Source organism: Camarhynchus parvulus, chromosome 12, assembly GCF_901933205.1.
Source record: "Camarhynchus parvulus chromosome 12, STF_HiC, whole genome shotgun sequence".
Classification (NCBI taxonomy): Eukaryota; Metazoa; Chordata; class Aves; order Passeriformes; family Thraupidae; genus Camarhynchus; species Camarhynchus parvulus.
Genome location: NC_044582.1, coordinates 3,229,952 through 3,256,984, shown reverse-complemented (window position 1 = coordinate 3,256,984; position 27,033 = coordinate 3,229,952). Strand labels below are relative to the sequence as shown.

The following is a 27,033-nucleotide window of genomic DNA, read 5'->3' as shown; positions in this document are numbered from 1 at the left end:
CCTTGCTATTAAACCCAGGCCTCTCACAGGAGACTCATCGAAATGTAAAGGTTTCTGCCTGAGAAACGATAACTTTGCAGTCTTTCACTCCCTAAAGTATGGGGAAATCACAACACCACACAATTCAGTCACTCTTTCCATCTTAACACCAGACCCTGGGGCCCAGTGGAGATGTAGGCTCGCTGAACTTCTGGAAAGCAACAGAATTTCTCAATTTCTGTCAATGTTTACTTGTGTGCAAGTATGAGAACAATCTACTTGATACAGTTCTTGAGCTCAAGTACAACCTCCAGGTCAGGTATGGAAAACAATCCACAATTCACACATGCATTTGGTTATCGCATTGGTGGAGCTCAAGAAATAGCCTTTTTCTAGAAATCACCTTGGGAAAGCTCTCGAACTTGGCAGATCTTCCTCCTAGTCACAAGTCTGGACTTACCCAAGACTTTGGCATACACTGCAGCTGTTATCTAAGACATGGTCAAGACTGGATCCAAACAGATTGAAGAATTTACTTGAAATAAACAAGGGATTCTGTGTGGAAGAGGCCTGCACCAGCTTCTGGATTGCTGACCATTTACCTCTGCCAGTGCTCCCAAGTCATCTCCTAACACACCTGAGCTTCCTCTCCTGTGAGTGAGAGATTCTGCAGTATGCTAGGAAGCAGGTAGGGTAGGGGAGACTGAAACCTCTCCTTGAGACATCTTCTGGAAGGCCTGCAAGGATGTCTTGTGAAGGAAAAAAGGCAACCAGAGGGAAGTATAGAGCAGAGGCCATTCACCCTCAGAAACTTACTGAGAAGGGAGCTGCTCCATCAATCCTGGTGTTCTTTAGCAACAGTGCTGTAGCACAGGTTTTGATCAGAGGCAGGAGCAGTCCCTAGGGGAAGGCAGACCAGGCTGTGGGCTCAGGTAGAGTGCCCAGGCAGCTGGAATGTTTCCTCAGCCAGCATCAGAGTCCACTAGGGAACATGCCTGGACAACAACCAGACAATGGCTCAGGTACAACCAGAATAGGGAAAAGGAATGTGAAAGTCAGCCTTGAAGAATTCAGGTCTGAAATGCAAATCAGGATCAGGATAGAAGCCTGTACTTCCCAGAAGTCCTACAATACTAGATGTGTGACACTGCTGCTTCCTTCAGCTCTTGCCTTTAGAGTGTTCCCAATCTTCTTTTACCAACCACCTTCCAAACCAAACTCTGGTGCTTGGAATTTTCTCACCAGCCTTTCTGTATTTTGCTTGGCCTTCCAAGGCTAGAGCATGACATTACTCCATTAGCTAGATGCTGACAGAAGTGATTCATTCAGGGAACAAGCACCTTGGCAAGCTTGGATGTGGCACTTGGTGCCATGGTCTTGTTATAAACGGGAACACACTCCCGGAGCTAAAGTGATTTCAGGTTTTATTATAAGGCCTAAAGCTTAGGCGTCAAGCAGGAGCATTCCCGACGAGCGAGGATGCTGCAGAGCTGGTGCTGGATCTTCCTTTCTTGAGCAGAGATGTTCCCGATGTTCCAGGTGGAGCGGCACACGATTCCACTGGCTCGGATGCCCCCTTTTTATACTGTTTTTTTGTTCCTTTGGATTGGTTTGTGTTGGGATCCTTAATTTGCGTGAAGGTTTAAGGCGCCTGATCGGGCCTTACAGTTCTGTCCAGGCTGGATCGTTTGGCTGGGGGGTGATGCACTTTACTTAGGTGTAATACGGTACGGCGAGTACCGTATTTCTTATAACTACACTTTAACCGCTTTTACAATATAATAACCAAAGTTTTTAACAGTACATGTTTAGCAATTATTAACTATTTTACAGCCGTTTCTAACCTATTTTTGACAGACTGGTTTACATGGTGGTGATCAGTCACAGGTTGGACTCGATGATCTTCAGAGGTCTTTTCCACCCTGAATGATTCTGTGATACTGCGGTGAGGTGTCCCCTCAGGGAGAAAGGCCTTCAGTCGGTATGCAGTAACCGCGCAGGGGAACGGGAGCCACAGCCGGGAACGGGGAACAGGGATCGGGGCGGGGGGAACTGAGATCGGGGATCGGGCACCGCCTCAGCGCTCTCCCGGGCCGGGGCCGCCCCGCCCCGTCCCTCCCGCTGCCTCCGCCGCTTGCCGTGGGCCGCCCCCTCCCTGCACCCCCCGGGGCGAGGCCGCCCTCCCGCCGCTGGGTCGGGCCGTGCTCGGCCTCTGCCTCCTCCTCCTCCTGCTGCTGCTGCTGCTGCCGGCGGCCGGTGAGCGCGGGAAGGTGCGGGAGCGGCGAGCGGGGGTGCCCCGGTGCTCAGGGGGGGTTTGGGGGCTCCGGCGGCGCTTTCGGAGGCGGTGATCACATCCCTCGGGGAGGCCTGGCCGAAGCCGCCGGCGTGGGGAGCCCCAGGCTGCGAGCTCAGCCCCCTCAGCTCTGCCGCCTGTGCCAGGGCGGGGACTGAGGAACGCGTGGTTTTGGGAGCTGTGGAGCCGTGATTTGGGGAGCTGAGGAACCGTGTTTCTGGGGGCTGAGGAACCGTGTTTCTGGGGGCTGAGGAACCGTGTTTCTGGGGGCTGAGGAACCGTGGTTTTGGGAGTTGTGGAACCGTGTTTCTGGGAGTTACGGAACGCATGGTTTTGGAACCGTGTTTTTGGGGGCTGAGGAACGCGTGGTGTTGGGGGCCGACGAACGCGTGGTGTTGGGAGCTGTGGAACCGTGGTTTTGGGGGCTAAGGAACCGTGATTTTGGGAGCTGTGGAACGCGTGGTTTTTGGGGCCGTGGAACCGTGGGTTTTGGGGCCGTGGAGCGCGTGGTGTTGGGAGCTGTGAAACCGTGGTTTTGGGGGCTAAGGAACCGTGATTTTGGGAGCTGTGGAACCGTGGTTTTAGGGGGCTGAGAATCCGTGGTTTTGGGACCTGTGGAACCCTGTTTTGGGGGGCTGAGAATCCGTGGTTTTGGGACCTGTGGAACCCTGTTTTGGGGGGCTGAGGAACCGCGGTGTTGGGGGCACGTGGTCCCGGCGGCGGCGGGAGGTGCCCACACGAGCTCAGCTGTTTTGGCGCGCATTTGGGTTCGTCGAGGCAAAAGTCCTGCTGAGGGAAAAGTTCTGCCGAAGTTCGGTGGGTTTGTGTTGAGCCGTGGTGTCTGCCAGCAGTGGCCTGATGATAGGGGCTGCTGGTAACTAAGGTGAGGTAATGATGTACTGAAGTGGCTGCGGTTAATTCTTGAAGCATCCAGTCAAAAACCTTCACCTTTTCACCCCCGACACAGTAAATTCTACCCTTTTACTGGAAGATAATAGAAACACTGAAGTGCTCAGTGATGATATCATATAAAAAGCCTACTTACGTAAGCTTGTTTGATGGTTGAGTTCATACATCAAATGCTATTATTGATAATCGGGTATTTTTTTCAGCAGCCCTATCTGTTGCTAATTTGTTATTGTGCTTAGAGGATGGACCGTGCGGTCTTCCCCAACTTTGTCGTTAGAAAGAGCGGATGTGATCACAGAACTTAGCTGTGAGGTCTCAGAGAAGGAGATGCACTCTTTGTATTTTATATATCAGTGGTATCACTTGATTAGAGAGATCAAATTCTGCACAAACCTGTGCAGAAAAGTTGCTTGTGATATGCAAGAAGACATTTCGCTTGGTCAGAGTAATCCAGGATCACCGTTTGTTCGGGGGCTGAGCTGAAATCAGTGTGGCTGACATGGTCAGAGTTTTATATGTAAGTACTTACTTATCTGTAAGTATTTCAAGGTTTGAGCACCAGAAACAGGATTCTTTAAGCTGACTCACCACCAAGGTGCTATAGCTGTAACTGTACGCAAGCTGCTCTTGAATAAATAGGAGTGGAAGTTAGTACTTATTGCAGTGATTGGGGACTGGAGGGAAGAGTCTCGCAGCTCTGCTCTTGAGATGGAACTCGATCAGTCTTTAAAGGTTTTGTGTGATACTGATGGTGTGAAATCATCACGCTGATGCCCTGCAGGATAGGAGGAACCCCTCAGTAACCAGATTGTGTTGGGTTGTGTTCGGACTGTACCCATTCTCAGGTGATTCAAATAATTAAACCATCAGAAGAGCGACTAGGGGAAAAAGTGCCATCAGTTGATGAGCTGGAGAATTCAGTCAGTTGAGGAAGAGTCTCATGGATGCCACAGCTGATGGAAGAAGAGAGGAACAAAGCAGAGGCACCAAATTCTTCTTTGGTGTGCTGGGCCCTTGTTGGCTCAGCTCAGCCACCTGAGAACTGGCCTCGGCCTTTGATTTTCCTTGCTATTTTATTGTGCTGCAGTTCTACAATTGTGAGATGAAGGGAGGAATTTTGTTGGCTGCTTTGCCGTGTAATTTCACAAAGTATTTTGGAATTGGTTTAGCTACCTGTCATTTTCTTGTTAGGGAGGAGTCAGGTGGCATTAGGTGTCTGCAGAAGAAAAAATTGATCGACCATGTGTAAGCATATGTAAAGCTGTAAAAAATGCTGTGCTATAGAAGTTCCTCTTTGCTTCTATTTAATGAACTTCCATATTTAAACCCTTAGAAGATGTTTGTTTTTCTTTTTATCGTTGGCTGTGATGCCTAAATATTTTTAACTTCTATATATTTTTCACGTATTTGTAACGTTATAGGCTGTTAATACAAAGTTCTAACTTCTAGTACTTTTCATGTCTTTCTTCATAGTATACTAAACCCTTATTAATACATTCTTGAAATTCTCTTTAGTCTTGCCTTTAGTCTAGCAAGGACACTTCATTTTGCAGCCTGTGTTGTAGACACAGTAAAGTGTAGGGCTAAAAAAGATTGGGGGGGCTCCAATGGGGCAGAACCCAGGGGGCAATTACCTAACCAACTGCTCTTCTTAGTGGACAATATTTATAGCTATACTAATCAACCTTAGAAAAATTGTAGAAATACTGTATTGTGTGTGCATATCATCATATTGTGCACCATTAAGGCTGTCAATTAAAGACTTGTATTTATATTATCATTTTAACACTGGAAAAGTTTTGTGTTTTATTCCAGGCAACAGTATTCAAGTATTTCTTGATGCTAGAGGGTGAAGTCTGAATTTTCAGGCGTTAAAGTCAGTTTAAATATTGTCTTTGTCTCTTTTTGTTTGCTTTCTCTGAACAACTTCACCTGAAGGAATTTGGGTTTTTTGAATGGAGTGTGGTTTAGGAGCAAGATATTGGCTATGTCTTGATAGGAAGGAAAATGATGAATAGAAACCAGTTTACTGCAGAATTTGTCACTGAAAAATGAAGTGATACCCTTCAAGGAAATGACCTTGCTTAAGCTTTGGGAAGTTTTTTTTTTTTGGTGGCAATTAAAAGCTTTTAATATGCCATTCTTATGGCGCAGTTACTCAGGCTTGGGAGGGCAAGGACAGAGAAAACAGCAAGTCTCTTAAGGAATGTGTCAGCCCAATGCAGTTCTGAAGTGTGGGATGTTCCCTAAGGGAGCCATCCTGGTACGTGAACATTCCCATTGATTTACCACTGGAACTGCACCAGGTGATGCTTGCAGTGGGAATGCTGCTGGAGTGATTTTAGTTCTAAGAATCTGTTGTATGACATCTCTGTTTTCTGCAATGGATTATCAGGATTAGGATTTTCTGTGAAGTAAACAAAGCAACCAGTACAAACAACCAAGTCACAGGGAAATCCAAACCTATAGTGAGTGCAGTGGTGTTGCTTCTTTTCCATCAAGTCAAATCTCTAGGAAAATTTAACATTTTATTCTAACTGATTTTCGGGCCTTTTGGTATGAACCTTTTTGGCAACTCATGTTGCTCTTTGAGTCTTTACAATAATTTAGTAGCTACTATCAGATACAGTGAAGAAAGTAACACCAGCATCTCATATTTTTGTGCAGTTTAGTGCTTATGTCTGTGTGAACATTTGGATAGAGGTGCTTAATGAAGATGAGCTGCTCTGTGTGTATGAAGTAAGTATTTGCCTAAAGGAAATTCTTGGTTTGTAAGACCTGACCCAAGTACTTTCAGCATATTTAAGTGTTAACTTAATTGATCTGGTCGGGATGAGGAAAAGACTTTGTATGATTATTCCTTTACTTACTAACTATTGGTTTGTAACTCTTCTCAGTTCTGCGTGAGGATTGTCAGGCATATAGTGGTTATTTTGGTGAGGTACAACTTGCACAATCGTGTCCTGATTTCTGCTGTGGATCTTGTCTGGATTGATACTGCTGCTCTAATATATCCCTAAAATTTGATGAACAAAAATTCCAGTGCAATCAGCTTAATGAAAGTTATTAAGGCAAATTGAATGTATACAACACATTGCAATTCTGTCATCAAATGACAAAAACACACTGTTTAATGGTTAAATCTTCCTAAAGGACCTTTCTCTTCTAGATCTCTATCAGGCTCTAGCAGGAATCGACATTAATGCTTGTTACTTAACTGTAAAAAGGGAACAATGAGCTGGATAAACTAATGTATGAACTGATGTGTATCTTCTTGATAATTTTCAAATACTTACACTCTGTTTAATTTTCTGAAGGTCTCCTGATGCAGAAGACCCTCTGGAAACTGTAAAGAAGCTCGCTGAGGAAATTAGGAAAACCGCATCCACCAACTGGTTGGGATGAAGCTTTAATATGATTTTTTTTACCTTTGTGGGAGGGCTTCAAGGCCTGATACAATATGCATTGATGCCTGTTAAAATTATTGTTGTGTCAGTATTACTATATCATGTGGAAAGTCCTTATTATTGAAAGCTTAACTTCACACTTTAGGATGCTCAAGGGCACCAGATAGGTACCACTGGTACCTGCTCCAGATGGAGAATGTTACCAAGTGAAAGGCGTCCAAAGGAGCAGAGAGGGCACACTCTAAAACCACCTATTGTGGAGTTATTACTGTAGTCACAGAGTGAATATTGTGGAAAATTGCCAGGCTTGCTGTGGACAATGAACAAGGCTGGTTGCCCTCACACTTGAGCTGAGCCACTTGCTTATCTTGCACCTGGATCAGGCAGGGCTTAACCACTGCAGGATGTCTGGGGTGAAACACTGGCCTGAGCTCCATGTTGTCTCTGTGAAGCACAGAAGAGCAGCCACATCCCTGCAGGGAAAGCAAGCATCACTCCCCTTTACCCAAGCGTAAGAGGACTTGTTCAAAGTACACAGCTGCTCCTTGCAAGCCATGATGTGTGAGTTGTAGTGTGGCAGCAAAGAGTGCCAGAGATCCTTTAGCCAGGTGGAGGACACTGTGATGCTGAAATGTCACACTTCTGTTCTGCCTTTGGTTCAGTTTGACTGAAGGTAACAGAAACCCTCATGAAATTGGTGTTTGGTTTTCTCCATGTAGAGGATGAGAATATGGCCCCAGTTGGTGGACAAATTGCTGTGCTTGCTCCTCTCTCCTCCCCAAAGCAGGGATGCCTGTCAGAGCATACCTGGGTGAAACTAAGCTTAGTTAATGGAGAAGGTGAGCTTAGTAAAAAGCTGTATTTGTTGATTTTTGTTGTTAATCACTGACTAACTTTAGTTACTTAGGGCTAATGCAGTAAATGCATTTATCTATAGCTGCTCCAAATCTATATATGGTCTGTTTGGTTTTGGATTTGGCAAAACTGCCTTGGAACAGTGCTGTCAGGCTATTGTCAAATCCATACTTTTAGCACCACAGGCAACAAAAATATTTCTCCTTTTAGTGTACATTACCTTTCATAAGCTCTTGAAACTTGGCTAGGTAACTTTAATAAGTAATAAATTCCATTTTTTTGAGATGAATTCTGTTGTTACAGGATCCCTGACTCAGTCATGTTTGACGATCCTGATTTAGACTTTGGCCCCAGGTAAGCCATGCAAGCTTTTAAAATGAGATCTGTGTAGAGATTCTTCATTGTGTAATCGGGACATAGAAATACTAATTTGTGTCTTAAATGTGTGGAGCACTCAAAATCTGTGTGTGTGTTGGAAGAAGGAGAGACATGAGGAAGAAGCTAGATGTTGCTATTTAGACCATAACAGTCTCTGTATATAATAATCAGCATTCTCCCTGCTGAACAGGAGGTTGAAGCATTAGCACAGAGTCACAGAACAGTTGGGGTTGGAAGGGACCTCTGGAGATCCAGTCCAACTCTCCTGCCAAGGCAGGGTTACCTGGAGCAGGTGACACAGGAATGTGTCCAGGTGTGACTTGAATGTCTCCAGAGGGGACACCCCGCTCACTCCCTGGGCAGCCTCTTCCAGTACTCTGCCGTTCATAACATAAAGAAGTTCTTTCTCACAATGAGGTGGAACATCCTCTTTTAGTTTATGGCCATTTCTCTGTCTTTGTACTCTTAGAAAATCCATAGTGGCTCTGGAAGAAAATCTGCTTTTGTTTGAACTATCTCCTTGGTGTTCTAGCATCTTTTGCAGTTAGTTTCTATCCATCTCTTTCAATCTTGGGAAGAAGTAAATAATTTTAAGCCTATATTGCTGATGACAGGAGTCCTGTTGTAAAAATGTGTCAGTTTTTCACAGTGCAGAAGATGATGAAGAGAGGGCAGGGATTAATCACAGAATGTTACAGGGTTGGAATGGACATTAAGGATGATGTATTCCCAGCCTCTCCCTGCCATGACCAGGGACACATGTCCCACTTATTGAAGGCACATCCAGCCTGGCCTTGAACGCTGCCAGGATTGGGGCATCCACAGCTTCCATTAGCAACCTGTTCTAGTGCATCGCCACCCTCACGGCAAAAACTTTCTTCCTAATAGCCAACCTAAATTTCCCTTCTTTCAATCTGTACCCATTCCTCCGTGTCCTGTCACTCCAGTTCCTGACAAAGAGCCCCTCTCCGGTTCCCTGTAGCTCCTTCAGACCCTGGAAAGTGCTGGGAGGTGTCCACACAAGCTTCTCTTCTCTGGGCTGAACAGCCCCAGCTCTCCCAGCCTGTCTCCTTAGGGGTGGTGCTCCACACCCTTATCAACATCAGGCACATCTTATCAACACTCCTGGACTCGCTCCCACATTTCCTTGTCCTTCCTATGCTGGGGAGCCCGAGCTGCGGGCAGTGTGGCGGAGCTCTGGCTCTCGGATGTCTCCGCGTAGCTTTGGGCCATCGGGATCGCGGCGGCGGCGCCGGGGCTCCCCTTTAAGGGGCGGTGCGGGCGCCGTGACGTGCGCGGGGCCGGGCGGCGGGCGCGGGCCGAGCGGCAGCGGCGGCGAGCATGGGGTAAGCGGCGGGGCTCGGGGGGTTCGGAACGGGACCCGACAGCTGCACGGGGAACCCACCCGGCCTTCCCGGGACCTCCGGCCGAGCGGGCCCAGTGCCGGCTGCGAGCGGAGCCGTGCGAGAGGCGGGCCGGCGGCGGGGCCGGGCGGACCCGGGCACATCTTTACCTTCGGGGGAGGAAGGAGCCGCGCTAAAGGCGATAGGCACGGGCATGGTGCTGTGAATGTCGAAGAGCCTTGGTCTCTTCGACAAGGAGGAGGATTTAATGTAACAAATATTTTGGAGGAGGGATGCCCCTTCTCAGCTAGGCTGATCTTCTGTCTTCAGATGTGTGGTTCCAGTACAGCCTTATCTTAAAGTCAGCTTGCTCTTTGTAAATGACAGAAAAAATAATTTAGGAAGGAGCAGTTAAATTGTTTTAATTATCTTTGTTTTTAGCTGTGGAATGTTTTAAAAGAGAACCGTGGATGTCTCAGCTTAAGAAGAGACATTTCTTCTTCCTTCTCTTTTCCTTTTCAATTACATTGCAGCTTTGAAAAACTAGTGTTGTGCAAAGGCCTCGACCTGACATCAAACTTACCTTCTTGTTAGGCAATTTTATTAGAAAGGTGGTAATTACTCACAGGAATATTGGCCTTGAAAAGCCACCTGGATATGACTCTGGAGGAAAACCACATGTTAGAACTTTCCAAAATGACTTATGACTGAGCTGTCCCATTTAGGGTGTTTCAGTACTGGGAATTGCAGTGAGTGGCACTGCCTGTGACTGCAGCCAGTGGGACACCAAGTAGGTTTTTGTTTAGTTACAGGCAGTGCCTGGGGTTTTGTGTCGTGTATGTTGAGGTTTCTATACTTTTTTAACCAAGTAGTAAGCTGAATTCCTTCTGGAAGAGTTGCCCTGCTTCCTTGCCTGCAAGGTATACTCCACCCTCTCTCTCTCTGTGCCAATTTCTTTTAAAAGGCAAGTTTTGCCTTGTTTCTTGATGACTATGTTAGTTTAATTCTTCACTGTGTAGAGAGAAGGGCTGATGTCAGTTCGAGTATTTCTTTGTATCTCCAACAAGATGAGCGCGTTGTCTTTGAACAGCTTGTAACATGACAGGAAGCAAAAAGGGCGACTTCCTTTAGTGCCCTGTTCTTTCCCAGGAGTTACAAATGTTACCTTTGACACTGCCCTTGAGAAGGAGGTGATGATTTCCTGGCCTTATGGGTCAGAAAGTGTGTAGTTCCCCATTCTTGCATCAGGCTGATTTCTAGATTGAGTTGCCACCCTGGCACACTGCTCACAAATCCTGTCTTTTTGAGAGAACTTCCCCTTTCTGAGGGCGAGTTACAGACTACCTGTGGACTTGCCACTGGACTCTGTGGTCTGGGTGCTTCTTCTCCCTGCTTGGAAATCCTGCCACAATTACACGCTAATTCTAAGGACAGGGTTAGGGAAGGGCTACTGGTTTGTTCCTTGTCATCTTGCCTGGCTGAGCAATTTCTAGTTTATTTGTACTTTTGCTTTTTTGCTGCGTTTATTCTGAGGTTTTCTGCAGAAGTGCAAGCAAAGCACCAGTTTTCAATAGGTTTCTTTTTAGTACCATCCTTTCCTTTGATATTAATGTCTTTCAGTATTTATATTGAGTGTCAGATGCTGTTGAGGCAGGTGTGCGTTTTGGGCAATCCTTTGAAGTGTATTTTACATTGCAAGTCGTCCATATGCTATAATCTTTGGACATTTTAAAGACAATAAATTACTCTCCACTGGAGTGTGTTAATGATGCACTTCTAAGTACTTGAAAGCATTTTGCTTCCCAGAATGCTGCATTTGGAAGCAAATGTAAGCATTCTAGGAAAAGTATAAAAGTCAGGATTAACTCAGATTCAGGCCTTTTATTTTGTTGATCAGTCCTTAAAGATCATGTGGAGCTTTTAGGTCACGGTGTAAGCATAGGTTTCATACTGCTGAACTTGATACATTTGTCACAATTTTTCCTTGACCATAAGTGATTTCTCCAATTTCTGCTGCTAGTGAATGTGTTGTGGCAAAGGTTTACTACTGGAAGGTGTTTCAGGATTCCCCCCCCCCTCTTTAATTGGATTACTGAGTTTTCCCCTGCTTTAGTCTGGTTTCAAAGATGGATTGTGAGTAGTAAGGTTAATTAGTTGGTTTCCCCTTTTCATTCTGCTGTACATAGTATTCTTATTTTAAGAAACTTTGCAAAAAGCAGAGCACTGATTCACCAGGTCAGAACTTGTTATTATTTTCATTGGTAGTGTGATTACTTAGCCTTGGTATGCCAATTTTCCAATAGTGGCCCTTACTGGAAAAGGAAATTAGATGACTCATATCCACAATTCAACTAATTCTGAAGTATTTGAGTGTTTAAGGAGGTGGAGCAATTCAGAACATCTGTATCAGTTACAGAAGAAAATAATGTAGTTGGGGCAGCTGATACTGGAAACAAAACTTCACATTGTCTGTGTACACAGTTAATTTGGCTCTGTTTCTGAATGAATTTCTGCCTGTAAGTTACAACAGATTGTGTAACAGGTACAGTAAGGCCTGAGGCAAGGCTGTTCCTCCTTATGAGAAGGGGAGGCAGAATGTCCATTTTCCTGGGAAGCTTTGGCCAGCAGAGACAGACCAGCCTTGTTGGATAGAGATGTACTCATTTGGGGTTTCAGCCATGTGTTGTCTTGTGGCTTCCTTGTCCTTTTGTGATACAGAGGAAATCCATGCCTGGTTGGAATGTGGCATCTACAATAAGCTGCTGCAGGCTAACCTGGCAAAAGCAGCATATTTGTAACACTGAAAGATATGATTATCCTGGTTTTCTTTGTCTGGTTTAGATATTTTCAAGCCCATATTTTCTCCACAGACAAGGTCAAAAATTATATTGAACTATGCCACGTTTCTTCTCCCCTGTTATCGCTATCAGGGACTCCAGTTTACACTTTCTGGTATATTTGGATACACCAGGATCTGTAATAGGTTGCCAGTGGTAAGAAAGTAAATAATGAAGATAATTACAGAATCACAGATTTGTTAGGGTTGGAAGGAAAAAATCCTTTGGAGATCATCTAGTCCAACCCCCCTCCAAGGCAGGGTCGCCTGGAGCAGGATACACAGAAATATGTCCAGGTGGGTCTGGAATGTTTCCAGAGGGGAGACTGCATGAAAATTGGAAAAAAGCTTGTAGAAGTGTAAGCAGTCTCTGTTTAATGAGCAGAGGATTTCTTTTCCAGTGCTGGTCCTTGATGTTTTCTGTTATAAATGAGTTAAACTGCATCCAGCCTGTTCTGTGAGGCTTGTGTTCAAGCACAGGCTAATCTCACCAAGGAATGTAAGCTTCTTGCCTGGAAACAACTGAGACTTGGATTTGAAGCTACTTGAAGAAATGTTTCATGCTTTTTACTAGCCTGAAGAGTAAACATCAACTTGCACAATTACCAGTGGGAACTTGCATTGCATTTGGTTGTGTGTTCTTGGTGAAGAAGCAGCTTGAAGGTGGCAGAGGGTTCTGAGCTGTGGTCTCTGCTGCTGTAGGCACTTTAGGTTTCGTTTCCTCAGAAACCAGGCAGGAAGGAGAGTTTGAGAAATGCTGCCCTGGTGCAAGAGGCAGATGTGCATGGCTGGGTTAGTGTGCCCTGCTAACCACAGAGGGCTGGGTGACAGCAACAGCCTGAGCACACAAGGACGCAGCAAGATTGATCACTTGGATTCTGTTCAGGAGTTCATTTTCCTGTGGCTTTGTGCTTCATTGACTGTAGCTACCTAGCAGGATAGAGTGTTCCCTCTGGCTGTGGGTGTTCCTGTGCCTCTGTGTAACTCTGAAAACAGTAAATTTTTAACATACAAGCTGACTCTAGAGAGAGCTTGTGGAAGAGCCTGCAGGTAGGGTAGCCCTCAGAGAAGGATCCTGTAACCCAAGAAACAGAGAATCCTTTAAAAACATGTTTAAAAGACCATGATGGATATTAGGATCTGTAAAAATTTGAGCATTTTGAGCACCAACTCTGCTTTTTCATATACTGCCATAAAAAAGCCATGGCCTGAGGTGTAGCTGGATATATTTGCCACAGATTGTGTTTGTAGATGTATTATGGGAGGAGGAGAATACCTTCAAATTGCCCAGCCTTTTAAAACTGCAGCTGTAGGGTCTTCTGTGAAATAAACAATGGTTTAATTTCAGGAAATTACCAATTGTGTAGAGATTGGCCTTTTGACAAAATCTTTGTATTCAAAACATTTTATACCATTCATTTTTTGATGTGATACACCTCTGTTTTTATTAGCATGATCTCTGGCTCTCAGTTCCACTGAGAAGTAAATTTAAAAACCTCCTGTTGTTTTTTTAGGGTGTGAAAAGCACTAGTCATCAGAGTAATTTTTGTGACTCTTTTGGTGAAGGTCTCATTAATAATCAATGCCATTTAAAAGAAGTAGTGGTTGGCCAGATGTGACCTCTGCTGCAGTGGTCTGTTCTTGTTTGTACAGTGTTGGATTTTCCTTGATGATCCTTGTTGTGCTGACTAATATTCCAGAAGAGAAAGGGGAATGTGGGGCAGGATGTCACTTCGTAGTAGTACAGGATAATTAATTTATATAATTCAAACTTTGCTCTGGCCTGAGCACAGTATTTGGAAATTTTATATATGTGATGATTCATGAGTAATGTGGGTAAAGAAAAAGGTGTGTTTCCTATAAAAGCTGGGTTATAAGGCAGGCAAAGCAGGTGGGTGTAACCCAGTCCAAACTTCCTTTTACTGCAGTTCCAGTGTGTTTGGCAAGTCATACACCAGATTTCAATTTGCCAGGAAGAAAAATACTTTGACTCTTTGGCCAAGTTAGTTTCTAATTAGTTTTTTAAATCTGCTTCTAGAATTAGTATGGTAGTGGCAGTAGCAAATTCATAATATTGCAGTTTTTGTGGCGAAATTTTTTTTTGTAACATTTAATTGTTTTTTCGTTTGGTTTAGTTTTTTTTTTTCAGTTAAACTTGTTCTGCTAATTCAGTTAACCATCTAAGAAAAATCCTTCCCATTGCCAAATTTGAATTTGGGTGTGGGGGTAACATCCTGTGTCTTTGAAGTGGGTGGTAGGAAGGGAACTGACTCATGTTGTTTGCCTTAAATATCTGCAATCATTCTACATTCTCTTTTTGCCACTAAAGGAACATTTAAAATTTATTTCCCACCTGCAGAAGCAAATGCCTTTAATTCTGTTTAAGGGCAGTTTGTATGCTGGGTCCAGTGGACTGAAAATTGTCTGGGGCTGCAGTGTTTATTCTTGCACTGCTGATGAAAGACTTCAGTCCCTCTGAATGCAGCCTTGACTTTTCCCCTTGTTATGTGCATATTTTAATGCATCAGTTACTTACAGAAATTACTCTCTGTTTTCTATGAAGTGTGCAATAATAGATTTCTTGGCAAACTTCACCAGAAAATTGTATTTTTAGGATGTATTACAAAGGGATTTATATACATAGACGTATTTAGTACAAGTGCACTCTTTAAGGACCAAGAAAAGATGCTTGTATACATATTCCATAATAACCTGTTGGATCAGGGTGTCAGATGTCTGAGTGAGACCACAAACTGCAGGAAGTTTCCTCCCTGCCACTTTCTCATAAAGGCTGCTTAAGAACACGTTGTGCTAAACATGATATTTTTTAAAAATGGAGAATTTAAAAAAATAATGTAAATATAATACTTAAAAATAGTAGTTAGCTTAATTCCAGTAGGTCTTTGTGTATAAAATTGAAGTTTATTATTTTGGGCTTAAAGTAATCCACATCAGATTCCTATTTGCACAAACAGCTAAAGGCTCCATTCAGCACATATTTAGCAAACTTCTTCCTGTAAGATTCTTGCCTTTTTCTGTAGCACTCTGGCAGTTGCTGAGTTTCTTGCTTCCCATGGCATTATTGTTGTTTTAGCTCGTTTCTCACAGCAGAGCTGGGTCCCTGGGCTGTGCTCAGCTGTGGGCTCTGGGGATGCAGCTCAGGGCTGTTTATACTGCAGGTAAACAAGGGGGTTGTTTTGCTGGGGCTCCCCTTGCAAACTCTCCTTTTGGGACTACCCAGAAAGAATTATGGAAAGTAGTGCTGACTTTTAGGAGTTTTCATTTAATCTGTGCCCCTGCTAGAGCAGTTTGCAGTCAATGATGACTTGAGCTGATGCTGCTCTGAGAGGTTAGTTAAAATAAAGTGAAACCCTTTTCATGACATTAAGGGGCTGTACATGGGCAGAACCCCGGGAGAGACACTCTGAAGTGCTAATTGAGTTAACATTTGTCTGAAACACCAGACTTCACAATTCCAATCCACACTTCACTGCATTGCAGAGCTCCTAAAATGACTTTGCAGTTTCTCAAAGCTGCCAGTCTGATGAAACAACCAAGATTTTGCAGAATTGAAACCATGCTGCTCAGGCTGAGTCTTTGGCTGCCTGTTGCCTACCACAAGAATCACTTGGAAACTTCCTGATCATGTAGAGATCCTGTTCTGGGGCGGTGGCCAAGGCTGCACCAGCAATTACTGTGATTGCTCCTGGACCAGGAGGCTTCACTCTGGTGTGGGTTCTGATTGTCTGCTTGTGCTAAAGCTCCTGGCTGTGCTAAATTAGGCTGGTCCCTCTTGCAAGTGTTAAAATCAGGCTAATGTTTCCCTGTGAGTTTGCTTTCTGAGTAATAGTAAATTATTTTCGTTTAATCTTAAGGAAAGTGGTTCTTATGTTTTGAATTTTTACGCTAAAACATTAAACTGAGGAAATGTGTTGCTAGTCAAGTTGTAAAAACTAATCCCTCTGAAAGGCTCAAAAATAAAAAAAAGCATTATTTTCCTGCTGAACTTCACAGGCAGTATGTGGCACTCTATGGCTGTGACTAAAATGTTACTTAGGCATCTCTGTCTGGGGACTTGTTTGGGCATGCCCTACACCTGAGTCAGGGCAAACGTGGATATTTCCATTCCATCACATTTCTGGGAACTGGATCCTTTTCTGGAGCAGTAAGGAATGACATGCATATACTCAATTTTTTTTGTTTTACTTTTAGGAATGGCCTAAATTATCTTTTGAAGTCTTTCCAGACCACCCCATGTTACAGCCATAACTCACTATTTGTAAATGTTTGTTTTGAAAAGCAGCAGTGCTTTTGAAAAGAGCCTTGCCAATGTGTTTCTCGAAGCATGGAACAAATCTTGGAATAGATTAAAACTTGCACAATAAAAAGGCTTCTTAAACTAATTTTTCATTACTAGGTGGTCTCATTGTTAATTTGGACTTTTTTTTTGTGTTTTAAGACAGAATTTTTAGTGTGTCCTACTCACATGATGGCATAGATATGTGAAAACTTCCTTTGTATCAGCTTACAAAATGTCACTGACTTAAGTGATTCAAACTGTTAAGAAGAGTTAAAAATACATTGCTGGAATCAAAACTTTGATATTTGAAAATGCCTTAAATAAACTTTACATTTTTTCTCCATTTGACTGTTCAAGATCTCCAGCATGAACAACTGCCTTGAGAATTAACTTCTACAAATAGTATTATTTAGATCCTGGTCTTGGTTCTCACATTTTAATATGTCCATTGCATCTCATTCAGTCCTGAAAGGCAAGTAACTCCCTTTATGTGAGCTGATAGATATATTAAATAATTAGACAGTTTTAAAGTGAGTCTGAGAGACATTCTCATTACACATACACTTCACTGCTTTCCAAAGGTGAGAGGATAGGGGTAGAAGTGGAGGTAGGGCAAGGCAGGAGGGAGGTGGTGATAGGAAAGGGCAGGATGTTATCTCTCCATTTTTACTGAATGGAATAAGTCTCTCCATGTTTGCCTTTCTGTACATTTTATGAGAAGTTGCAGTTTGTCATTGTTGCAATAAAACTGCTGTTAATTTGATTTTGTTTTTTATGAAATCATTGGCAAAAGTTCACTTTCCTGTGAAGAGAAAGAAGCAGGAAATGTCAGTGAATGAGCTCAAGCTGTTTATAACTGTGTGTGCTTTATTTAGACGATGGTGTATAGAATGTGGGAGTCTGGAAACCTGAATGTGTCTGACGCCAGCAGAGCACTCGGCGCTGCTGCTGTGGCCACCCTGATTTCTGCACTCTGACGTTTGTTTGCAGAATGCAGGGGTCAGGTGTGCTTTTGGTTTCGTTGGCTTTTGTTTTCTCATGGTTAACCATTCAGGGGAGGAATCTGTAAGCAACAATCCCTCACGTTTGTCCTTTTTCATTTATGTACAATGCGAACGGTAATTAAATTATCATTTAATGTGAATATAGTTTTTTCCAAATATTTTAGGGCCCTTTAGGCAGATTCATCAGGTGAAAGCAATCAAATGAAGCATTTTTTGTCTAAGAAGGGAGTTAGCACACTGCAAGGCAGTCTTTATACAGTGCCTGGAATATCTTGTCTCCTGAAGGTTAGAAGGTTCACTGAGTAATGTATGTAGAGCACCATTCTGACTTCACTTGACCATCATCTGTTAGTGGCAGCCCTCCTGCACCTTTTTCAGTAGAGGGATATCACTTAAATGCTCAAGAAGTGCTGAGACCAGTACTCCTTGGGCAGTAAAAAAAAAACATTATTACAGAAAGGTAGTGACTGACCATGCAGAAATTCCAAGTGTATTGCTAGTTTTGGTTGTCAGTAAAAATACTTAGGAAAAAAAAATATTTTTGAAGAACTCCAGTGTTGAAAGAGAGTGTTGATGACATGAATGACAAGTTCTCAGCACTTACTGTTTTTTCTGTAAATGTCTCCCTACTTTATGCTGTTCTAAGACATTAGCCTGAATGAGCCCAAGCACTGGCAGGAAAATTATCTGCTGTGCAGTAGGTGATAAAAATGCCTGCCAGTAATCAGTTGTTGCACTCCTTAAAGAACTGTAAGAAGAGCTAACTCCTTTCTGTTATTTGACTTGCTGGGTTGTCTCTGAAAGTTTTTAATTTGGTCTGCAGCAATCAGACAGTGTTTCGGTGGGTAGGAGTGGATCACAGTGTTTGCACACACAAACACAGAACTCCAGGTGTACACCTGACACACGTGCACCTCAAACATGTGTCTCCATTTAACTCTTCAGAAGATGGGTGCAGAATGTCCTTGTGTCCTGGTTGTGTCATTTTGCCAAGGACACAAGTGATCCAAATGCACAGGGTGTTTCACAACTTGGTGAAGGTGGGGACATGGTGTGTTGGTTTTTTAGCTTTGCTTTTGTTGTGTTCCTTATTAGAGGTAGCAAATAGGAGATATCTGCTTCATTGAGCAGAAAAGTTTATTAAAAACAAACAAATGGAGCCCATGGTCAGTGTTTTTATCTGTTGATGGCCCTCAGCTTGGCTGCAGATGGGCTTGTGCTGTTTTCTCTCCTTGTATCAGAAATTAATTTAGTTGTGAAAGATAAGAGGGCTGTTCCAGTTTCCTGCTGTGCTCGGTATTTACGATGAGTAAATATTTCTGCACTTTATCTCAGTTTTTCTGGTATCTTTGATTCTGCCCAGCCTTTGCTAAAGTTCTAAGAAATTCATCGTCTGTACAAGTGAAGAATTTTAATTGTCTTTGTCAGCCCTAATCTCTTTCCTTGACACAAGAATTTCTTTCCTTAGCATAGTTCACTACAAAAAAGGTGTTTTTCCTTTACTGGGGAAAAAACCCAAGGAAGAACCTACAAGACTTCTTTAGTTTGTCTGTGCTGCTGTTGCTGGAGAATAGCTGTGTATCATGGGAGTAATGTGAGCTTCCCTAGTGAGAGAGCTCTTTCAGGATTGGTCCAGAAGTGGAAACAAGTGAAAGGAAAAAGCTCTTGGCTGCTCCATGAGTATCAGAAATTGCAGATGACATTTCTTGTCCTGCAGTTTCTGAAGGTGTCTGTAGTTTGTCACAGGTGTTCTTGCTGTTTCTTGAGAACATTGGAATCTGGATTGTAATTCAGTGTATGAATCCTTTGAGTGCAGTTCTCTCTCTTTTCTTGAAATCACGTTTGTAATTTGCTTTGAAAGAAATGGGAGTTTTTGGATGGTGATGAGCTGGCTCTAAGCTTACTGTGCTGAAGTGAAAATAGTGCTCATGAGGATGAGAGGGCACTTAAAAGCTGGGTTTTTAGGAGTGTGTGTTTAGGTCGGCATCTCAAAAATGTTCTGTGCAAATAAATGGGGCAAAACATGCACGTGTTCCTCAACACATTTATTTTCACCTTTACATCCTGTGGTTGTGTTGCAGTAATCCATTTATTTTCCTGGCAGTGTCTTTGACATGGTTCCTGTGACTTCAGGAGGCTGCAGCAGTTCCTGCTTCCTGTATCCCATTCTGTACCTCATGGTTGTATCCATAGTGTTGTATTTAGTGCTTCACAAAATCAGTGCTCAGTCAGATACAGTTAGAGTTTCATAAAGTCATTGTTTTGAAAGAGGTTTGACTCAAGCTTATTCTAGCTTTTGCAGAAACAGAATAAAATTGATGCAACCTCTCTTAAGGTGAAAGAATGCATTTTAAATTGAGCCTTTTTTATTTGTCAGTACTCAGCTTACTAAGGGTTAAGTTGCTCTAGAAGACAGTGAGGTGAGGTCTTTTAAATTTGGGCTAGGGTAAAGCATTTTGCAATTCTTTTTGTCAGTGATTTAACCTTCCAGTGTCACTGATATTCAAATGCAGTTATCACACTTGGTGGGTGTTTAGTAGCCAAGTGAAAATTGCTGGATGCAATGGAGATGTTTTTTTGTTTAAAGCTGTTAACAGGAAACTGAGCTGGGGAAAAACCCAAAGAGAACTCTGTAGCCAAAATCTCTACCAACAAACAAAAACAGGATAGATGTGAAAATGGCTCTCTGGTCTTTATTTTATAGCTGATTGTTCTTTAAAGCTGGCTTCCTGCAATTGTCCCAAAACTGATGCATGGTGTGTTTTCTAAGAAATAAAGAGTGCTGGAGACCTTGGCTTCCATGGAAGATGGGCTTTATTGATTTCAGACAGTAGGAAACAGATAATTTCATTTAGCGCTTTAAGGGAGTTTGTCGCAGACATCTTTTTATGAAAAATCCTTTCTTAGGATTTTTTCCCTTCTGAGAAGCTGAGGCCTCAGAAACAAAATGTAAACAATGTTTATCTGCTGCTGTGGAATGCAACAGGTAGATCTGTGATTGGTCTCGGGTAGATGTTTAGAATTAGTGACCACTCATGGCAGAGCTGTCTCTCTCTCTCTGTCCGAGCCACAGACTTTTGTTTTCATTCCTTTCTATTCTTAGCTAGCCTTCTGAGATGAAGCTTTTCCTTCTATTCTTTTAGTGTAGTTACAATGTAATATATATATCATGGAATAATAAATCAAGCCTTCTGAAACATGTAGTCAACATTCTCACATTCTCATCTCTTCCCTCATCCAAGAACCCCTGTGAACACTGTCACAGGAGTTGTCACTGGCTTTGCTGTGATCTCTTCTCTCCCCTGTGTGGTAAATAGAACTTGTAAAGCTTTGAGAGGTGACTGGTTTTGTCTGCCTCCATCATTTGGTGCTCATCACAGGAGTCAAAGCTGTTGTAATCTCTGGTCTTCCCATAATAAATTTGGGAGTTTTAGGCAGTGTTTCTGTATCATGTAGCCTGGCATACTTGCTGTTGCAGAAAAGTCAGGATTTCAGTTCTTCCTAATGGTATGAAACATGGATTCTAAAATACCTGTTTACAGAGGCCAAGGAACCTGCCAAGAACATGTTCAGGGCTGAGATAGTCTTGAGTTTGAGACTGGGAGCTCTTAGGGAATGTGGTAAGAACTTGCTGTCACCCCAACAGGTAGGGTGCTTCATTATGGGCTTGCTCTGAACCTGTGTGTTCACACTAAAACAACAACAGTCACAGTCAGACTAAAATGAGAGGGACCAAAGACCCCTTGTCAGGGGTGGTTCAGTGGCCCTGGCTTAGCAGACCTGACCTCCTGCAGCACTGCCTTGCACAGTTATTTCTTAGTCCAATAAGTACTGAGAGATTAGGGATGGAGCAATGTGTTTGCTGCAGATTTGGTTAAGGAGTGACTCTTACCAATTCTGGTGGTCTCTGTCTTGCAGTTTTGGAACCATTATTGCCATTGGAATTACTGTTTTTGCAGTGATTGTCATCACTATTATTCTGTGCCTCACCTGCTCCTGTTGCTGTCTGTACAAAGCATGTCGAAGACCACGCCGTAAGTAGCTCTGGATTTATTTTCTTTTTCATATCTTTGAAGAGGAAAATTTTTTAATCCCTCCTGGAAAATTGTGTTCCTATAAGAGGTGAACATGCTCTGCTCAGAAGTTGCAATACCAAAATATTAAAAATAAGCATTTAAGCAGCTTCAGAATGTGAGGTTGCAGAGGGATGTTTTGGAATATTTTCTGAGCATTTAGAAGTTCTCTTCCATCCTACCATATGGGGGGTCTGGGAGTTGTTGGGGGTTTTTCTTTAGGGACCAGCAGCACTAACCGTGTTCCTTTTCCTTGCTGTAGCTGTGGTGACCACTGCCACCACGACAGTGGTTCACTCTGCCTATCCCCAGCAGCCAGCAGTGCCACCCAGCTACGCAGCAGCTCCGTACCAAGGCTACCAGCCCGTGGCTGTGCAGCCCCAGCCGGGCATGCCTGTGGCTCCCTACCCTGCCCAGTACCCTCCCCCTTACCCCACCCAGCCTGCAGGACCCCCAGCTTACCATGAAACTGTGGCAGGTAAGGCAGCACCAAGTGCTTCTTCAGCTCCTGAACAGCTCAGAGACAGCTGCTCTGGAGCAAATCTTATGTTATTTATTTACATTTATTATTGTCTGTGGCTGTGTTAGTACAAACGTAAACAAATTTTGTAAAACTCAAGTTGTGGTGGGTGCTGCTATTCACCCTGGTGGAAATTTCCCTCTCGCTGTTTCTGTGTTAAGCATTGCCAGAGGAGGTGTGAGCTGGAGCTGTACTGGCAAAGTTTGGCAATGTGTGGGACTGTCAACACATCCAGTAGAACATTTTACTAATTCAGCTGACATTTAATATTAAAATCAAAGTCAATTAACATACATGCATACATATATATGTATACATGAGTTGGATGTTTCCACATTCCCTTTCTAATCTTGTATCTGTGAGCTCTATTCTGTAAGAGCATGTAGTGACAGGACAAGGGGGAATGGATGCAAAGCAAAGGACAGCAAGTTTAGATCAGTTATTATTTTATATGTAGATATATATATATATATAACTAGTTATTAGTTACTAGATTAGTTATTAGGAAAAAATTGTTTACTGTGAGGTTTGTGAGGCCCTGGCACAAGTTGGCCAGAGAAGTTATGGACACATGTCTAGAAGTGTCCAAGGCCAGTTTGGATGGAGCTCTGAGCAACCTGATCTCTTGGAAGGTGTCCCTGCCCGTGACAAAGGGATTGAAAGGAGAAGTCTTTTGACAACTTGCAGTTAGAATTATCAGAATCTTTTTTCTTCAGCTTTCCTTCTTTCACAGCATTGTTTTCATGCAGCCTTATTGTTGCAATGACTAATTCCCATTTCTGCTGGTAATAACTATTTTCTGAGCAATTGGCTCCAGACTGCTCACAGGGCCCAAAATTAGGCTTTTACCTGTAAGATCTTGTTCTCTTACAAACCTCACTGGTCATCCTTTTAAATAACAAAGTATAGTCCTGACTAGGAGATAATGCCCTTAGAAAGTAACTTCCAGGACAACTTGGATATAAAATGGCTTTTCATGGTGTGAAAGATTTGCAAACAGTTAGAAATTGTATATTAATAATGTGCAAACCAGCCCCGCATGTGAAAACACTGACTTGGCAGGACTGTTGACTGTTTTTCTGTTATAAATGCCAAAGAAGCTGTGGGTTTTAGGATTATGCCAAAGTGCTTTGGCTTCATCTTTTTCATATGAGGGAGCCAATAAATTAGTCATTTCACTTCTCCTGCTCTCTGGTTTTTCAGGCTGTTGCTGGTTTTTAGTTTTAAAACAGTTGTTTTGTTTTGTATTTTTTGGGGTTTTTTTTCTTTCTGGGAACATACCAAGGGACTTTCCTTGCTGGCAGCTGAAAATGCCTCACAGTGAGAGTTCTTCCCTTCATTTCTCCTGCCTGTTAACCAAGGAGCAGGCTGTTGATTAGGTCACGTGCCAGGGGAGAATACCTGCTCTGCCACACAGGAGCCAACCCCACTCACTTTACAAGATCAGCACAAGATAACCACACTTGCACTTTCCAGGGATCTGATCAGGTGCTACTTGAACAAACTTGTGCTCTTTGACAGAGCTGAAAATGGAGATGCCCCTTGAGAGCAGCTTTTCTCAGAACAGTAGAAAATAAAGATCTTTTCCAAGGGATGCACATCTGGTATATAAGTCAAACTCTTTCATGTGCTGAGCAGTGGTGGGATATTTTTTCTCTTTTATTTTACTTCGTTAATTAATTTTTTGACACTTAGCAGGAAAGCATTTTCCCTGAAGGAATCCTAATATGATTTCTCTAGTCCTTTTACCAGTGGTTTTTTTCCTTAGCACACTGTCAGGTATATCCTCTTGTATGTGCACCCATTACTTCCACTGGCTCTTTTTTGAGCCAGATCTGTTCCTTTTTTTTAGACTGTGTTCTCCCCTAAAGGCTGCTCACCTACACTCACCATCAAAAAAGCCCCAAAGCCAACAAGAGCAAAAGTTTTTGTGCTCTTACTTCTGAAATGCAGATGTTTTATGACAAGCTGTTTTCAAGTCCAATTAAGATACTGGCTAAGTTGAACCTCTTAACTGTGCACTCAAAACAGAAATTGCCATTTTATCTGTAGAGTTCAGAATGTATATTTTACAAATCTGTTTTTTTCTTGTGTTTCGCTTTTGCAGCTGGTGCTGGAGCCCCTTACCCTACCCAGCCCCCTTACAACCCTGCTTACATGGATCCTCAGAAGCCCACGTATTGAAAAGCTTCTACTGTGCTTCTGCATACAAAACTTTTCAAAATATCATTTGTTCTGTTTACACCATGCACCTGTACTATATTTTTCTGGAAGACAACAATTTTTTGTTAAAGTAGAGTGAAAATCAGTTCAGTATCTTTTTTTTTATGCTCCAAGAAAGGAGTATTTTTCTTGCAGAAGTTCATTTATACCTCAAGCAAATACAAAAAGAGATTTTGCTCTAGATACAATGAGAGAAGCAAGAAGAAAGAGTATTTCATAAATACACAACCACAATACCATTTGCTGTGCAATAATTTTGAGAAGAATGGTCTAAAATGAGCATTTTCAAATACCCAAAGCTGTGGCAATCTTTTGCACAGTATTAAAATGTAAAATATTGACCTCTAAGAAACTACCTGATACATGTTATGTAAGTTCTGCCTGTTTTGAAGCTACTATTGTTAGGTAAGCTACCATTTAATACATTTCATTTATCATTCAAAAGGGAATTTTCCTTTTTTGCATCACATTTACCTTTGGTAAGGGGTAGTACCCCATGTTTAATGGCCTTTGAGCTAGTTCTAAATAGCATGAGTTGGTTATTTCCTTGTTTTCTGTCCCAATTTTAAGGTTTATAAACTGTGCCTCCATTGGCTGTTATAGCTAGAATTAAACAGACTTTCTGCCACTTAAAAGGACCAAATAGATCAAAAGCTGAAACCCTGAAAATTCTCCATAAAAGTTAGTGGATGAGTATTTCTTGTTCAGCTAGTATTGGACAAGCTTACTTCAGCCATCTGTTGTTGATGAGTTTGGAATTAAAATCAGCCCCTTAATCACATGTTAACAGAGGTACCTTGGCTGCCTCATCACAGAGAAGGAATTCTTTTACAGGAGGGATGGGATATCAGCAGAAGATTGGGGTTTTCCCACTGTCTCTAGTGGGAACTGTAGGTGGCAGGAATCTAAGAATTACAGAGCTTTATGAATCCAGTCTGCATTGGAGTAACAGTGTGCTGGGTGAGGGGCCACAGTGAGCATTAAACCTCCCCTTTGTCTTTAGCATTCCCATAAAGCTGAGCAGAGAATGAGAAGTCAGGGAAAGGAAGGATTTGTCACAGGCAGGTGACAAATGTATTTTTAAAAAGGTAATGCTTTCAGTCATGAAACATCTTGAGACATCCTCATGGCTGTTAACACTGCTGGGGCTTTAGGCTTTATGAATCTTTCATTGCTCAAACAAATAAGGTGGGGGTTTTTTTCACTGTCCTCAACAATTCTGTCTTTTCCAACATTGAAATGCAATTTGTTTTTAATCCTCATAGAACTATGTAGTTATTTGCATGTATCACTGTGACATAATCACTGAAATATTTTTAACATATCTTTTACACTGATTTTACTTTTTTAGAGAGGCCATTGAGCCATTTGTCCTGTCATTCTACATTTGGGGTATATTATTGTTTGGTGGCATTGTTTTACCTCACAGAGTGGGTGGAAGTTGCTGTTGTCAAAGGCAGCCTTGTTCCCCTTCCTGATTTTTTGAGTCTATTTCTGGATTATTACAATTCTTTTTTTAAGAAAGTTTTCAGGGCATTTCAGAAGAAACTTGTTGAAAGTTTTTACACTGGGGTTCATGACAACTTGTGCCCCTCTGTTACACCTCTCTGAGTTTTGAAGTTAATAGCATTAAATGGTGCCCAGAGGCACTTACAGAGCATTTCTCTGTGTGTCCTGTGTCTGTGTTCCTCCTCTTTCCTGCCATGTCAGCTGAGAAATTGGGCAAAACTTCATGACACTGTCAGATGCTACGTGGGACCAACCAAAAAAGGATGGTGTCTTCTGTATGGAGGAGGAAGTACTGCCTTAGAAATCTGGAATGCTTCTGTGGGAGAGCACTGAATAACTGCAGAAATAAATCCCATGCTGCAGATCCTACCCCTGGTGGTTTTTCATGGAGAAGGAGGGCAGAGATTGTTCCAGCACCTTTGTTATTCTGTGTGGAGCCAGGGAGAGCACAGGTACAGCATCCAGTGTGGGGTTCCTGAGTTGTCACTGTGCCCTGCTCTTCCTGTCCCCACCCCGGTGTGACAAAGGGAGCAGTCACAGTGTCATGTTTGGGTTGTGAGAGGGAAATCTGCAGTTTCATGGCAGGATGGCTCAGTCCTCATCCCTGAGGAGATGGGAGGAAAGGAAGGAGGCAGCAGTAAGGGACATTCCCAAATATGAGGTTTTGGGGTGGAAGTTGTACAGACCAAACAGATGGTCCTGAATTGCTACTGCTCTGTGTGGGGTGGTGGAAGATGAGGGTTAAGGAGCCTGAAAATTGACACCTTTCCATCAGTGGACATGTGCTAATGATGGGTATGTACAAGTGAAGAGATCAGTCATTAATGTACAAGGAACTGCCTTAGCAGTACTATTACTAATTCAGTTACAAAACTTATTGAAAGAAGAGAAAAGGGTCCAGTTCAAAATTAATCAGATTGTGATTAATTTCTTATTGTTAGTGCATTAATCATCATTAACAATGAGGTGTAGGACCGAATTTTATTTGGTTCTTGCCCTGCAGCCTTGTTGAAACTTGTTTTCAAATACTGAAGAGAATGGGATGGTTACAGAAAAGATGGAGATGATCCATAAGTTTTCAGTTTAAGCACTGCTGATGTGTCAGTCCCAGTAGCTGTTGCCTTCACATCACACTTGTTCTCCACAGTGCTCTAGGGAGGGGGGAGGAAGCGAAGATTTTAAATGTTGATATATCTTTTTTTTTTAAATTCTGTAAGTGCCTTTGTTTCAGAAATGTTATGTGAAATTAAAGACAGTAGAATATTGAATTTACTAGATAATCATTGTTGCTTTTGTTACATACTGTAACCTCGCTTTGTATGTTGTTTGTAGGTTAAACATAAGTATTCAAACCAAATGGCATAAACTCTATGCACCTTTGTAATAAATTCAGTGTTTGAAGTA

The 27,033-nt window shown here is 42.6% G+C and overlaps 1 protein-coding gene across 8 annotated transcripts; it reads left to right on the top strand.

Annotated features, from left to right (window-relative positions):
- Positions 1 to 982: 982 nt before the first annotated feature.
- Positions 983 to 27,033, top strand: SHISA5 (shisa family member 5). 8 transcript variants are annotated; one of them, XM_030956824.1, is made up of 7 exons: positions 983 to 1,001; positions 5,849 to 5,920; positions 6,499 to 6,576; positions 7,747 to 7,797; positions 21,223 to 21,338; positions 21,640 to 21,855; positions 24,005 to 27,033. In XM_030956824.1, the coding sequence occupies exons 2-7, from the start codon at positions 5,892 to 5,894 to the stop codon at positions 24,079 to 24,081; spliced, it is 567 nt and encodes a 188-aa protein (XP_030812684.1). In that variant the 5' UTR covers positions 983 to 1,001; positions 5,849 to 5,891; the 3' UTR covers positions 24,082 to 27,033. The 8 variants fall into 8 exon arrangements, with proteins under 8 accessions (XP_030812684.1, XP_030812688.1, XP_030812681.1 ...); XM_030956821.1 differs by lacking the exon at positions 983 to 1,001 and adding an exon at positions 1,986 to 2,249; XM_030956820.1 differs by lacking the exon at positions 983 to 1,001 and adding an exon at positions 1,987 to 2,235.

Coding starts and splice junctions, on each gene's coding strand:
- SHISA5 (XM_030956824.1), top strand. CDS start 5,892: ATGAAGATGAGCTGCTCTGTGTGTATGAA. Junction 6,577..7,746: donor AAAACCGCATCCACCAACTG/GTTGGGATGAAG, acceptor CTGTTGTTACAG/GATCCCTGACTCAGTCATGT. Junction 7,798..21,222: donor GATTTAGACTTTGGCCCCAG/GTAAGCCATGCA, acceptor TCTGTCTTGCAG/TTTTGGAACCATTATTGCCA.